Raw genomic sequence first — 14,293 nt, forward strand, 5'->3', positions numbered from 1 at the left:
ATTCCTTTCTATGGAAAAGACCACAAAGATGGTTACAAGCATTTGGATGAAGTCAGTGATGTAGCGGATTACATCAATGTTCCAAACGTGCCTCGCGAGACTCAGATACTTCGCATGCTCCCAGTTACATTCAAAGGTGTTGCAAAAGACTGGCCCAAGTCAATCCCTCTCGGGTCAGTCACCACATAGGCCAAGATGAAAGAAGAATTTATAGATCACTTTTTCCCACCTTCTAAAATAGCCAAGTTAAAGAAGGCCATTGTTAAATTTGAACAACAAGCTGGAGAGTCACTATATGAAGGGTGGGAGAGGTACAAGAGCCTGCTAAGGAATTGCCCGCACCATGACCTTAATAGCCAACAAGAAGTTTCAATCTTCTATGACGGAGTTAATGTCACCACAAGGCAGTTACTTGATTCGCAAGGCCCGCTCACAAGAAAGCCACCCCCAAAAATCAAAGAATTAATTGAAAATTTCTCTAAACATTCTACAGAATACGACAACCCATGAAATGAAGTAAGCAGGGGGGGTGGTGAACACGGTCAACGATAGCATGGAGGCAATGATGGCTAAACTAGATAGTTTAGATAGAAGGATGACAAAAATGAATCAAACAATCCATGCAATTTGAGTTGGATGCGAGAACTGTAGAGGGCCTCATCTCACGAAGGATTGTGACATAGATGAAAATGGAAACAAGAAGGAGCAAGTGTTCTACTCATACGGCGATCGTTTCGATGAGAATTGGCGAAAACCGAAGAAGGAATGGCTCCCGTATGAAGAATACAAAAAGGCGAAGGAGGAGAAATACAAGCAAAAGGAGAGGGGTTGTATCAAAAGGAAGAACCGGTTATGGAAAAGAAGTCCGATTTAGAAGAAATGTTCACTAAATTTATAGCCGCGTCCGAGAAAATACACAATGATCATGATGTTGCAATACAAGAGACCAGAAATATACTTCGGAATCAGCAAGCATCTATTCTTAACATTGAGAACAGCTAGGTCAACTTGCACATCAAGTGAACGAGAGAAGATCAGGTCAACTTCCAAGTAAAACCGAGAATAATCCAAGAATAGAGAATGTGAATGTTGTGCCCTCCAGCTATGGAGAAATTTTAACCCCTGCACAGAAGATCTCCAAGATGCATATAGAAAAGACAAAAGAGTCGTGTCCAGCTAAACCCGACTAGACTCGCCGAGTCCCTCTAATGGACTCGACGATTCCATGCCATGATGACAAATCTGCTGTTTCCTTAAGGCCTTACAACCCTTCTCTGCCATTCCCAATCAGAGCCATAACTGCTGAAAAGGTTAAAGCATACAGAGCTTTCATAGAGCATGTAAGAGCCCTTCAAGTAAACATTCCATTTATGGAAACAATGCTTCAAACACCCAAGTATTTTAACTGGCTGAAAGGTCTCTTTGCTGCTATAAAGGATTTAGCTGAAGTCGCGGAGATAGTAATGAGTGAGCTACCCGAAAAGAAGGGCGATCCGGGAAGCATCATAATTTCTTGTCAATTTGAAAATGTACTTGCTACTCAAGCATTGACCGATTCGGGTGCAAGTATTAACTTAATGCCTTTTTCTTTCTTCAAGAAGCTGAATTTACCGGAGCCGAGGCCTGTGAATATGAAGATCCATTTGGCGGATAAGACGACTATTAGTCCAAGAGGTGTTTGTGAAGATCTCCTCATCAAGGTGGATAAATTTATATTCCCCGTGGACTTTGTAGTGCTCAATATGGAAGATACCCCAAAATTCCAATTATTTTGGGGAGACCATTCTTGAATACCGCGGGTGCATTAATAGATGTATGCGAGTCAACACTAACATTGAGGGTAGGAGATGAGTCAGCAGTTTTTAAAGCCCTACCATAAATTAAGCAAGAAGAAGGAAGAAAAGAAGAAGTTTATGTTGGATAAGGTGTCTAAGTCCATAAGTATTTCCGGTATGTACTTGACCCGACCCGGCATGGTCCATTTGGGTTGCATGGCATCATGCAATTGGATAGACTAAATGAGAGAAATAACATTTGGAGATTATTAATATATTATAAGTTCTATAATATTAATAATATTATTTGATTAGTTTGATCAAAAATTAATTTAGAATTAATTAAGTGATCAAAAGATAACTAATTAAATATATGGGTTGATTATGTAAATCATCCATATCTTGTATAGTGGGCTAAGAGGCTCCATGGATTATCAAGTTGGGTTCCACCCATAGGATGCTCCATGGATGCTCCATGGGAGTTACAAACCCATGGGTCATGGAAATGAAGAGTCATGACACATTAGGGTTTACATGGTGTAACCCTAGATGTGTCAACACTATATAAGAATCCTATTCTCCACCAAAATCGGTTACACATATGAAACAAGAGGGCTAGTCCGATTTCAAGAAGTGTGCATTCTCTCAAAAGTCTTTCCAAGAGCATTTGGTGTTGTGTGAAGCATTTGAGGCATCACACTTGGGGTGCTAGGCTCACAAGGTTTCAAGGAACATTTATCCTCAACAATTGCTTAATCATTTTAGTCATATCAATTTCTAGATCTTTTTCCCTTCTTCATGCCCCAGGCATTTGGAAAAACTTAGAAAGAGTGAATATAGCACATGTAATTGATCCTATATCCGAAGCATATGGGACACGATTCATGATGTCTCACATAAAGACTAAACCAGTCTTTTGCTATAATATTTCTAGTTCTATTTGCCAAGTTCTCATAATTCAGATTATGAAAAGGGATGTCGTAATCCTAATCGAATTTTAGAACGCAAATAATGAACCCATATATATAATTTCCTTATGTTGAGCCATACCAACATGAAATTCATATATATTCTTGACTAAATACGATTAAGACCTCAATCTAAGCTTTTAGATTTGAGATGAAGTATAATTTCCTCTCCCTTAATTATAGCAAAACAACTTTTTCAACCCCTACAACCTCACGAATTGAAACTTTTGTTTTCTATAATTAACATTGCTAACTTGCAATACTTATCATAATTATCATGCTCCCACTAACATGATGATTATTAGCATAACACTTATGCTCCCACTAGCTTTGACATGTACCCAAAAATCAGTTGAACTTCTAGAAATCAATACTTTATTGACTTTCTTACCAAAGTTCAGATTTCTGATTCTAGATTGCCTTGATAAGACTTTATCATTATCATACACCTCTCTTAGATAGCTCACATGTGTGTCTAAACAATTATGAAGAGGGATGCCGTAATCATAATGTTTAGACCTTTTGTCATTCCCACAATTGCTATCTACTCAAAATCTACTTAGTGAAAGAGTTTCGTTACCATCATTTTCATGAATTGAAGAGAAACCTTATGACACTTAGATTTAATGGTGTATGTGTTCTTATCCATGTGAATTGTCAAAACCATAGTCACAAGACAAGGACAATGACAAATCCAAACTCATATGGATTGAACTTGTGCAATCTTAACGTCTTGCCACCTGGCAATTCAAGGGCCTGCCATTGCTTCCAAGTAGTTACGCAAACAATTGAGAACATGTAGAACTCAAATGTATAGACAACTTAACTGGAATGGGCACAGAAATGTCAGCACGATGGGTTATAAACCTCTACTTGTGTGCTAGTGATGATATACATGTTTTATTCTTGATTACTTCTTGAAACCTTTTTCAGGATCTTTTAGACTCCCACTGTCTCCTTGACCTATACGACTTTCTTGCCAAATATTCAAGAGATAGTGTGGATTCTAATCAAGACAGACACTTAACATAAGTATCCTTAGTTGGTCTTTGTTTTATCCAAAACATCACAACTTACCAATTTCAAATGTACAAGAGTAGAAAACTTTTACTCTTACATTTGATAAGCTTTTTAAACCTTCTTTAAGACATGTCACTCAAGTTACAATCTTGGAGTATAACTCTATGAGTTGTTTTGGAATGAAGTATGAATCATCTTCTTGATTTAACCACTTTAACAATTCATAACTCCTCTTCTTAACTATCAGAATGTACTTAAAGGATGAATTGTGATAAGGTCTCAAAATCATTAAGATGACCTTAAAACATGATCCTAAAGTACTCTCCCATCTTTTCAGATTTGAGAAACTTTTATCCTTCTGCCTAATTTGATTCTTCTTATTCGTTCTGTCATACATTGAAAATTTTCCAATGTTTCAGAATTATACTTAGGCTTGTAACTATAATCATATTTACTAAACCTTAGTAAATCATGACGAATAGTCTTATCCATCTTTTGTAGTGGACTTTGACAAGTGCACAAGAAAGTGTACTTGATCCCTTAGTCCTTCTCTTGACTCACACATCCATGTGAACAAGTAGTTAGTCTTAATTTTTCCGAAACTAGAAAGTTCTCATTCATCATGCTATACAACTTGCATTATTCCAAGTTCCGGTCCAATTGAGACTTGGGTGATGAGAATCTTTCCTTATTTGGTAAATTTAGACACTACCACAAATGAACGAATCAAATTCATATTTCCAATATTGCTATAAACATACAAACATCAAGTTTTCATGAATGTCGTTGTAAGTAGATAAAAATAAAGTAAAACAAACTTTTATTTATTTTAAAATGCGGAAAAAAACTTTTCCTTACAATGTAACTTGAAATGAAAACTATGTTATTACTTGTTTCCTAGAAATCTATCATAACTCCTAAGAGTAGCTCAAGAATCCAATCTCAATCAAGCAATAGAAATCCATCTTTGCGATCAGATTCAACATACTCTTTCTTTAAGTTTCTGTACTTTTCTTTGATTCTTAAAACATCAACATGTGACCCAGTCACATCATGTATCAAGAATCTCAGAATAGAAACTTAGCAGAGTTAGATAGTGGACTTTACCTGAAGTAGAGTCAAACTTATTGACTTTAACATCCTTAGGTAAATTTGACAGCTTCGCAACTAATGCCCCTTTCTTTGGCAATGGACCCTTGATAATGGGACTATCTCGGACTTAGCCTCTCTCTTTACCATTTGGTCAACTGAGTTGACTATGGCCGATCCCTTTCCATTGGGAAGAGAGAGCTTTACTGGATATCCAATGTCATTATTGTCAATGTCCATAAAGTTTTAGGAAGTTGATCTTAGCAAGTAGATAGGATCATTAAGGGTCTTGTCATAGTTTGTTTCATAGGAGTCCTAAAGGAGCTCACTATGTGACTTAGAAAGTGATTGAACCACCATCTTTCTCAAAACTTTGACACCCAACTCTCCCGGCTTGTCAATATGTGACTAAATCTCCAAGATGTGATCGCACATAGACCTTTACTTGCCAATAGGGCTTGAGTGACCTTAAACTTTTCAAGAACTTATGGGTGAGGGGGAATAATTGGAGGAGGTGAAAGAAGTATGATTTCCATGGGACATCATCTTCATTTAGGAAAGCTTGTTTCAAGAGATTTGGGAAGCTCATAAATGTCTAAACCAGACATCTTTTGGGAGATATTCAAGATAGTTGATCTTAATTACTTAATATGACACCCAATATGAAATATTAAGGCTAGGACCCAACAAACTATTTTATAACTTAGAAGAGGGATGTCACAATCCAAGCTATAAAATATTTGAAGGTAGGTGAATGACGATTCACCAATTTCCACCCAGATAAACAAAATGTATTATTAGGTATAAATTGGATTTGAAACTCCTAGATCTTTGAGATTCATTGAAATGTTCAATGGCATGTTTCAATCTCGAGTGTGCCCTTCAGGTTTTGTGACTGGGATGCCGAGGATCACAAAACAAGGTGTGACGTAACCATGCAAATTACTTAGTACCCTTAAGTGTTTACCCCTCAATCGATGTGCCGGTTAACCACACACGCTCCATCGATACTATGATAAACATTAAGTTACCCTTTTCCTACCTTATTAAATACGATTTAGTGTGCCGGTTAACCACACACGCTCCAGTATCGACTTAAACAAAGTGCAAAGTGTAATTTCATGGATTAGCACCTTATTCACATTTTCCTAAGTAACTAAGATTGGGTATTTATAAAAGGTTTAGTTAATTAGTTTTATCATTAATACTTTTAATGAAGGGAGAATTCTAGTCCTTGTCCTACCAGTTCGGCTAACGACCCTCCACCGGTCAAGGAAGCGGTGGGTGAGAGTGGACACCCATTAAACTGTCATTTTATAGGCAGTAACCTTATACCCCCCTTATAGACCAGCTTCGTGAATGAGACCTACTAACGGGAAGACTGACTTTACTCGTATATATATATATATATATATATATATATATATATATATATATATATATATATATATATATATATATATTAACTTCTAATATAATAAAGTATAAGGGTTGAATTTTAACTTTTAAAATTCTAAGGCCTAACTTGGAATTAAAGTATTCATAAGTGAACACTTTTCAAATTCCAAAACTTGAGGGCAAGCTTTGAAATTATTCAAAATGAATTAATTCCATAACTTATGTGTTTAAAGTAGTTTTAATCCAAAAACTCTTCAAGTTCCATAATTTGAGGACAAGTTATGGAAGACTTTAAACTAATAAAAGAATGTTCCTTTTCTTTATTTTATAACGTATGGAACTAATTAAGGTTACATTTTTTTATTAATTATTTAATGAAGAGACTCTTAAACCTCCATAACTTGAGGACAAGTTATGGAATCATAAAACAATTTAATGAGGAAAAAGACTCTTCATTTTGTAACCTATGGCAACTTTTATGAGTTTTAAGATTCATAAACATGACTTTTAAGTTACATAAACACATTTTATGAACTTCTTTTAGATGAATTTGGATTAAAACCAACTATCACATAACTTTTCATTAATTTAAATTCACTCATTAAACAAGGTAACACAAAAAACTTTTGGTGATCCATAACTTATTCTTAAGTTATGGAATTCTTTAAAACATTAACACCAAATTTGTAACTCCATAAAAAATTTGAATCAAATTTTTTTTTTTAAATCTTTTCATATCCATAACTTATGGAGGTTTCAAAAAATAAAATTTTTTAGATCAAACTTGTAAAACTAATGAAATAATCATATCATTTTATCTTTTACTAAATTTGACCTAATTCAACTCATATAGCAAATTATTCAAATTTTACAAATAATTAGTTTTTCATAAGAACAAGTAATTATCTTAAAATTTGACAAACTTCATGTTTTTTTTTCTTTTTTTTTTCAATTTTGAAAATAAAATATTTGTATCAATATAACAAGAAAACAAGCCTAGGCTCTGATACCACTTTTGGGTTTTGAGCATTCTAACACTCGTAAGTGTACATGCAACCCTAAATACCTTGGATCCATGTTTTCTCTATTATACATGCAAATATGAACCTCGAAGGTATTATCCTAATCGAGCATACAAAACAATGAATATAACAAGATAAAATACATACCTCTTTGATGTAGAATGTCTTCATGAAGCTTGAGTGCCTAATGCCTTAAGTATGACACCTCAAATGGTTCACACAACACTAAATACACTTAGAATAACTTAGAGAGAAACACCACACTTCATGAAAATCGACTAGCCCTATTACTCACTCATAGTGGCCGATTTTCCCAAGAATATGATCACTATATATTGTTACAATTAGGGTAAACCCTTAATTGTCATGGATTTCCATTTCCTTGGATCAATGGGTTCAAATACACCATGGAGCATCCTATGGGTTTTAGCCCAACTTGATAATCCATGGAGCACTAGCCCACTATACAAGTATAGATGATTTACACAATCAACCCATATATTTAATTAGTCTTCTTTTGATCACTTAATTAATTTTAAATTAATTCTTGATCAATACTAGTTAAATAATCCTATTAATATATTAGAACTTATAATATATTAAATAATCCTTAAGTGTTATTTCTCTCGTTATAGTCTATCCAAATGCATGATGTCATGCAACCCAAATGGACCATGTCGGGTTGGGTCAAGTCTTACCAATTATAGTTATTGACTTAGACATTAATCCAACAATCAATTCATCTTTTCATCTTCAAGGGACTAAAATGCCAACTCACCAAAATAGAAGGGTCATAAAGCTAACCTGGAATTCGGGTTGTTAAAACTTTTCCAATCCAAAATTAAGGTCTGTTTCTAACCGGTAACATTAAAACCATTCCCAACAGCCGCTATGTTTGGTTTTAAAATGATATAACTTTGACCTTCCTGTAAAAGGTCACAAAATCTAGAAACCTTTTGTTTGAAAACACGAAAATGGTATTTTGTACCCTGTTAAAACAAATAATAAAACATTATTGATCGAAACATATGTAGTATTTAGTGGGTTTAAAAAATATAACCAACCTCCTCATCCATGATGATCATTTCAATCGATAAAACCTGGTTATTCTTTATAAAATTCCAAATCTTTAACACCTGTACTTTGAGATGTGAATCATCAGCAATATGGTCAATGTCTTTTAGGTATAGTTTATTGCATATATTCATTTCCTGCAAATAATTGATAGCATATTGAAATTAATACCAATTTTGCACATTTCATTTCAATTGAAAGCATATGATTGAAAAGCAATGTATTACATCACATATATAGATACTGATTAAACACTTAACAGAATTAATTAGTATTAACTTTTTTTTATAATTAAACAGTTAGTATTAAATACAAAAAATTAAAAACATATTACACCACATATATAGATGGAAAACATTATCGTTTCACATATTGTTACATATACATTCACTTTCTATTTATCAAAATATGCAAAGTACATCTATATACAATCAAGACTATCATTTCCTATGATTGTAAACACTCATTATTTAATAAAAAGCAAATACATAACTCTATGATTGTAAACGCTCATTATTTAATAAAAAGCAAATACATAACTCCATCAAAATTCATTCATTTGATGAAAAGTGAATACAAAACTCTTGAAAAATTTTAATGTTTGCATGTTATTGAATCCATTTCCAGATATAGTATATCAAATTAACAAAGCATACCCAAATTTCAATTTCATTAATAATGACATGCCATGGCTGATTTGAACTCATCAAGGGTAAATTTGATGACCTCTCAGCTCTTTTTTTTTTTTGCTCAAAAACAATGTACAAATGCTCAAAAGAGTCATTTGAAGATAAAGATGGAAATAAAAGAAATTGCTCATTAGAAATCAGGGAAAAAAAACAAACTTAAAAACCAAACATACAACAAATACATTCACATACAAATAGATAGATGTACATATACACACTGTAAAAAGTGAGTACACCGAAATTGATTTATTTGATAGAAAGTGAATACAACACTCTTGCAAAATTTGACTGTTTGCATGTTATTGAATCCATTTCCAAATATAAAGTAACAACCCAAGGAATGACAACAAATTTTTTTAATTTGAAGAATAAATCAGTATATCAAATTAACAAAGCATACCAGAATTTCGATTTCATTAACAATGACATGCCATGGCTGATTAGAAATCAGGGAAGAACGAAACAGGGACAAATACATTCACATACAAATAGATAGATGTACATATACGCACACAGTAACAAATACATATACAATGTTTAAACCATTAACATAAAGAGTGCCTATAAACAATATATTACATCGTTATTGCAAATATATACATACATTAATAGTGACAAATACATTAAGATGCAAATAAATAGAAGGCGACTTCAAGATGAACACACTGAATAATTATAACAAAATATTTTTAATAACATACCTAAAAGAATAACAGAAGGCGACTTGAAGATTTGATAATATTGACAAATAGATTCCAATACAAAAAGATAGAAGGCGACTTCAAGATGAACACATTGAATAATCATAACAAAATTTTTTAATAGCATACCTAAAAGAATAACAGAAGACGACTTGAAGATTTGATATTACGTTCTCTTTTGCTCTGAAATTTGGATTCATTGTGAATGAAAGTAACCGTGAGAATGTATTTAAAATCATTTGATTAGGTAAATTACGATTTTTTAGGAATTGATAAGCATGGTATATTTGAAAGATATGTTTATCGTTTTAAATTAAATAATGATTATTTAATTTCTATTTGTTTGAATGTTGCAGAAAACAGTCAAAATGACGTCCAGAAATTAAGCAATCGATGTGTTTAATGAAGGGCAATATCAGAAATTAAGATTATGAAAAAGAGTGGGGAAATTCGATTGAGGGGTGCTATTTAACTTCCATGTCTACAAATTCTACTCATTTATTAGATTAGGGGATTTCGGTTTCTTAGACTATTTCAATGCCATGCTTTTTGGTGACAATTTTTAAAAGATACAATCTTTTTGTGTTCATAAAAAATAGAATATATATATATATATATATATATATATATATATATATATATATATATATATATATATATATATACACATATATTGTGTGCATGAATGCACCAATAGGAATTGAGGAATAATTAAATAATTAAAAAATTGAATAAGGGTAATTATGTAACTTTAGAATGATAGTTAAAATAAAATCCCTTAATTAATAGGAATTACCATAAAAATCTCTTTGAGCAACTACTTAACCCTAGCCCTAAATCTAACTCATCATCGTTTCTAATCCACGGCTTCTGCTTCTTCTTCTACAATCAATCATCAAGATTCAAAACTTATTACCAGGTAATTATCCTTCTCCAATCAATTATTAAGATTTTCTTTCTTTTAATAAACTCATTTTTTTCTTTAATCGATCAGTCATCATCGGTGATGATGGTGGTGGAGGGAACTTGTCACAAGAATTGATGGAAAACGCGTGTAGCCTCTTCCTCGTCTCCTCCGCTACTTATAAAATGGTTCGATTATGTTTCAGGCAGTCATGGCCAACACAACTTCCCCTTATGTCCTCCAAGTCCTCAATCTCTCCCTCTTATAAGTTATCTCGTCTCACGGTTGGCTTCTTCTACTGCTCTGCTTCTTCACACGACTAAACCCTTGTAACTGAAGATGAAAAGGGCGTCGCCACCAAATAATTTCAATTCCAGGTACTTTTAATTTTTTTTAGGCTATTAATTCAAATTAACATCTGATACTGGTGCACATAATCTGAAAAGTACTTAACTTTTGATTGTGAATTATGTTTTCCAGATTTCAAAACCCAATTTTGATTGCCAAAACTTAACCTAGTATATATGGAAGAAATTAAGTCACTTACGGTTTTGGAATTTCTCAGATTCAATATTTGCACAAACAATGTAATGCTACTATTATGTTTTAATCAATCATCTGTAATTTCCTTTATCAAGTTTAGGTTTTCCTAGAATTTGGCTACAAATTCAGTCGAGTAATTGATCTTTTTCAAAGGATGGAAAAAATTTATTAAGGTTTTATCAAGACCTAAAAATACATGTTTTTATCTAAAACCAAGTCTTGATTGATTCGATCTACGTCACTCAAAACTCAAAAGTGGGCTCCTGTGTGGTTGGTGTGCCACTTCAAGTCCGTTGTTGATCTGATAAAGAAGGATTTAGTTTGAGGAAGGCTACAAATTCTTTAAGAATATTTAAAACCATTCTGTAAGAATAGTTTATTCTGTAAGAATATTTTTGTTTGTATTCTGAAAGAATTGCAATTAATTATTTGTATGCTTAAGGTGCAGTTGTTAGGATGATGCAAGAATGATGAGGAAACTTATGAAAAAAAGATATATGATACTTCATTCTCAAAAAAATGAAGAAAAACAATAATATTCTTTCATAATTTCAAGATTCAACATCCAAAAACAGCAATATTCACTCAGAATTCAAGAATTCAAGAAGAAAACATGGCACACGATAGTATTCTAGCGGAATGTTGTTATTTTTTTTTAAGAATGTTATTCATTTTTGTTTATATTCTTTTAGAATTTTTATAACTATATTAAAATGTATAAGACTTTTAGTCTGTAAGAATATGTATGAATTTGTATTTAAGTTCGGATGTATAAGAATATATTAGAATGTTTGTTATTTGTGCATCTGATTCGTGAATTTTGCTTTTCTTCAGTAATATTCTATTAGAATAAAATTCTGAAAGAGTATCATTCTAACAAAAAAATATTCTGATAAAATAAAATCGGTAAAAATTGAAATTGAATTAATTAAAAAATTCAGATTTTTTTAAATTAGGAGAACTAATCATCCCTAAAAATCCGAAAATTTCGTTTTATAAATGGAGTTAATTGTCCAAAATACCCTTTTGATAAAAATTGTGTGATTATATGATACATGCTACCCTATGGTAATATCATAAACCCTCAGATGATGATTGTTGATTCTATTAATCCGATGGTCCAGATCTGTGCATTCTGACACACAATAGTTACTGGAAACAATATAACTTAACCATATATATATATATATATATATATATATATATATATATATATATATATATATATGTATGTATATATATATATATATATATGTATATATATATATATGTATATATATATATATATGTATATATATATATATATATATATATATATATATATATATATAGGTTCAGGTTCATTTGAAACCATTCTAATTTTGTGAGACCGTGAGACCAAATCTAAAAATAATTTTAAAATGCAAAATAAATGGAAAAATCCAAAAAAAAATTTTAAATATTACTTTCGGAACTTGAATTAACTTTAAAAAATAAAAAATATATATAAAAAAAAGTAAAAATTTTTTTTTTTTTTTTTAAAAATACGTGAAATATTCTAAATAGAATATTACACTGACATATTCTAAAAAATAATTTTAAAATGCAAAGTAAATGGAAAATTTTAAAAATTCTTTTTTTAAATATTATTTTCGGAACTTGAATTAACTAAAAAAAATAAAAAATAAATAAAAAAAATCTATTTTTTTTTGAAAAATACGTGAAATATTCTAAATAGAATATTACACTGTACATATTCTAAAAAAAATTTTAAAATGCAAAATAAATGGAAAAAAAAAATTTAATATTATTTTCGGAACATGAATTAACTAAAAAAATAAAAAAATAAATAAAAAAAATACGTCTCACGATCTCACAAAATATAGGTGGTCTCAAATGAACCTAACCCTATATATCTATATATATATATATATATATATATATATATATATATATATATATATATATATATATATATATATATATATATATATATATATATATATATATATATAACCATTGTTCTTTGTTCCATTCGGATTTACCGTTGATTAAACTATATTAAACATCTTATAATAATGAAAATGATGCATATAACTTTTTACATGTCAAAGCGTATTTTCCTTTATAGAAAATAAAGATACTGTGGATAGAGTTTGATATCATCAAAAGTAATTTATTTACAATATAAAAAGATAGAAAATCATAAGTGATGCATTATTACACATTTTAAAAACGATGTAATTAGCTTTTTAAAAGTTTCTTTTTATTTTTTATTTGTTTTAGAAACGGCAGATAATATATATATATATATATATATATATATATATATATATATATATATATATATATATATATATATATATATATATATATATATATATATATATAAAAGCCAAAAGACGATTAGCTAGTAGCTAAAAGATCAAGGCTATAAGTTACAAAGGAAAAATGAAAACATAAATTAACAAAAATGTTTAAAAGGAAAATACTCCAATCAACCAAGCTACCGCAACCTTTAAAACTTCGGTATATAAACCAAGCGTGTGTCTATGAGATAACATTATCCGTGATTTTGGTTTGAAGGATTCCGAGATTTTTGAACACCTTGCTCTTCCTTGCCTACCAAATATACCAAAATAGACAGAAGATGATGGTATTGAGAATATCATTTTTCGAAAACAATTGCCCCTTGAGGTTGCGAAATCAATAATCTTTGTTATAGGAAAATTGTTTGGATGGGATTTCACACCATTTAAATATCCGATTTTCGATTTTGATGCAGACCCACATAAAGGCACAAAATGTATTGGACATTTATACCCTCCAAGCAAGGTTAGAGACCACCGGAAGTCCGCCTAGTGTAGCGCTGCATACAAAACACCTAACTTTTTTTATAATATTAAAAACGAGTTAACTTTTTGAGCGCTATGGGATATTATTAAGCATTTTATAATGAGAGATGATTTGTACACAACGATTTTTCTCCATACACAATAATGGATGCTTTATAATGTTGTACTGTGTAGCTCTATAATACATACATTATTGTGTATGAGAAAAAATTGTTGTGCACGAATCACTTCCCTTTTATATAATATATAATATTGTAGTCACCCAATCTACATGTA

The 14,293-nt window shown here is 31.1% G+C and overlaps 1 protein-coding gene and 1 non-coding gene across 2 annotated transcripts; one reads left to right on the forward strand and one right to left on the reverse strand.

Moving 5' to 3' along the window:
* Window positions 1-243: 243 nt before the first annotated feature.
* Window positions 244-350, reverse strand: LOC145013635 (small nucleolar RNA R71). The gene has a single exon (XR_013665183.1). It is a non-coding gene; the product is annotated as a small nucleolar RNA R71 (small nucleolar RNA).
* An 858-nt stretch (window positions 351-1,208) lies between these two features.
* LOC145010295 (uncharacterized) lies at window positions 1,209-1,790 on the forward strand. Its single transcript, XM_078968857.1, has one exon. It carries the CDS (start codon window positions 1,209-1,211, stop codon window positions 1,788-1,790), a length of 582 nt encoding a protein of 193 aa, XP_078824983.1.
* The last annotated feature ends 12,503 nt before the right edge of the window (window positions 1,791-14,293 follow it).

This window comes from Lactuca saligna, chromosome 8 (assembly GCF_052625555.1).
Source record: "Lactuca saligna cultivar CGN05327 chromosome 8, ASM5262555v1, whole genome shotgun sequence".
Taxonomy (NCBI): Eukaryota; Viridiplantae; Streptophyta; class Magnoliopsida; order Asterales; family Asteraceae; genus Lactuca; species Lactuca saligna.

Coding starts and splice junctions, on each gene's coding strand:
- LOC145010295 (XM_078968857.1), top strand. CDS start 1,209: ATGGACTCGACGATTCCATGCCATGATGACAAATCTGCTGTTTCCTTA.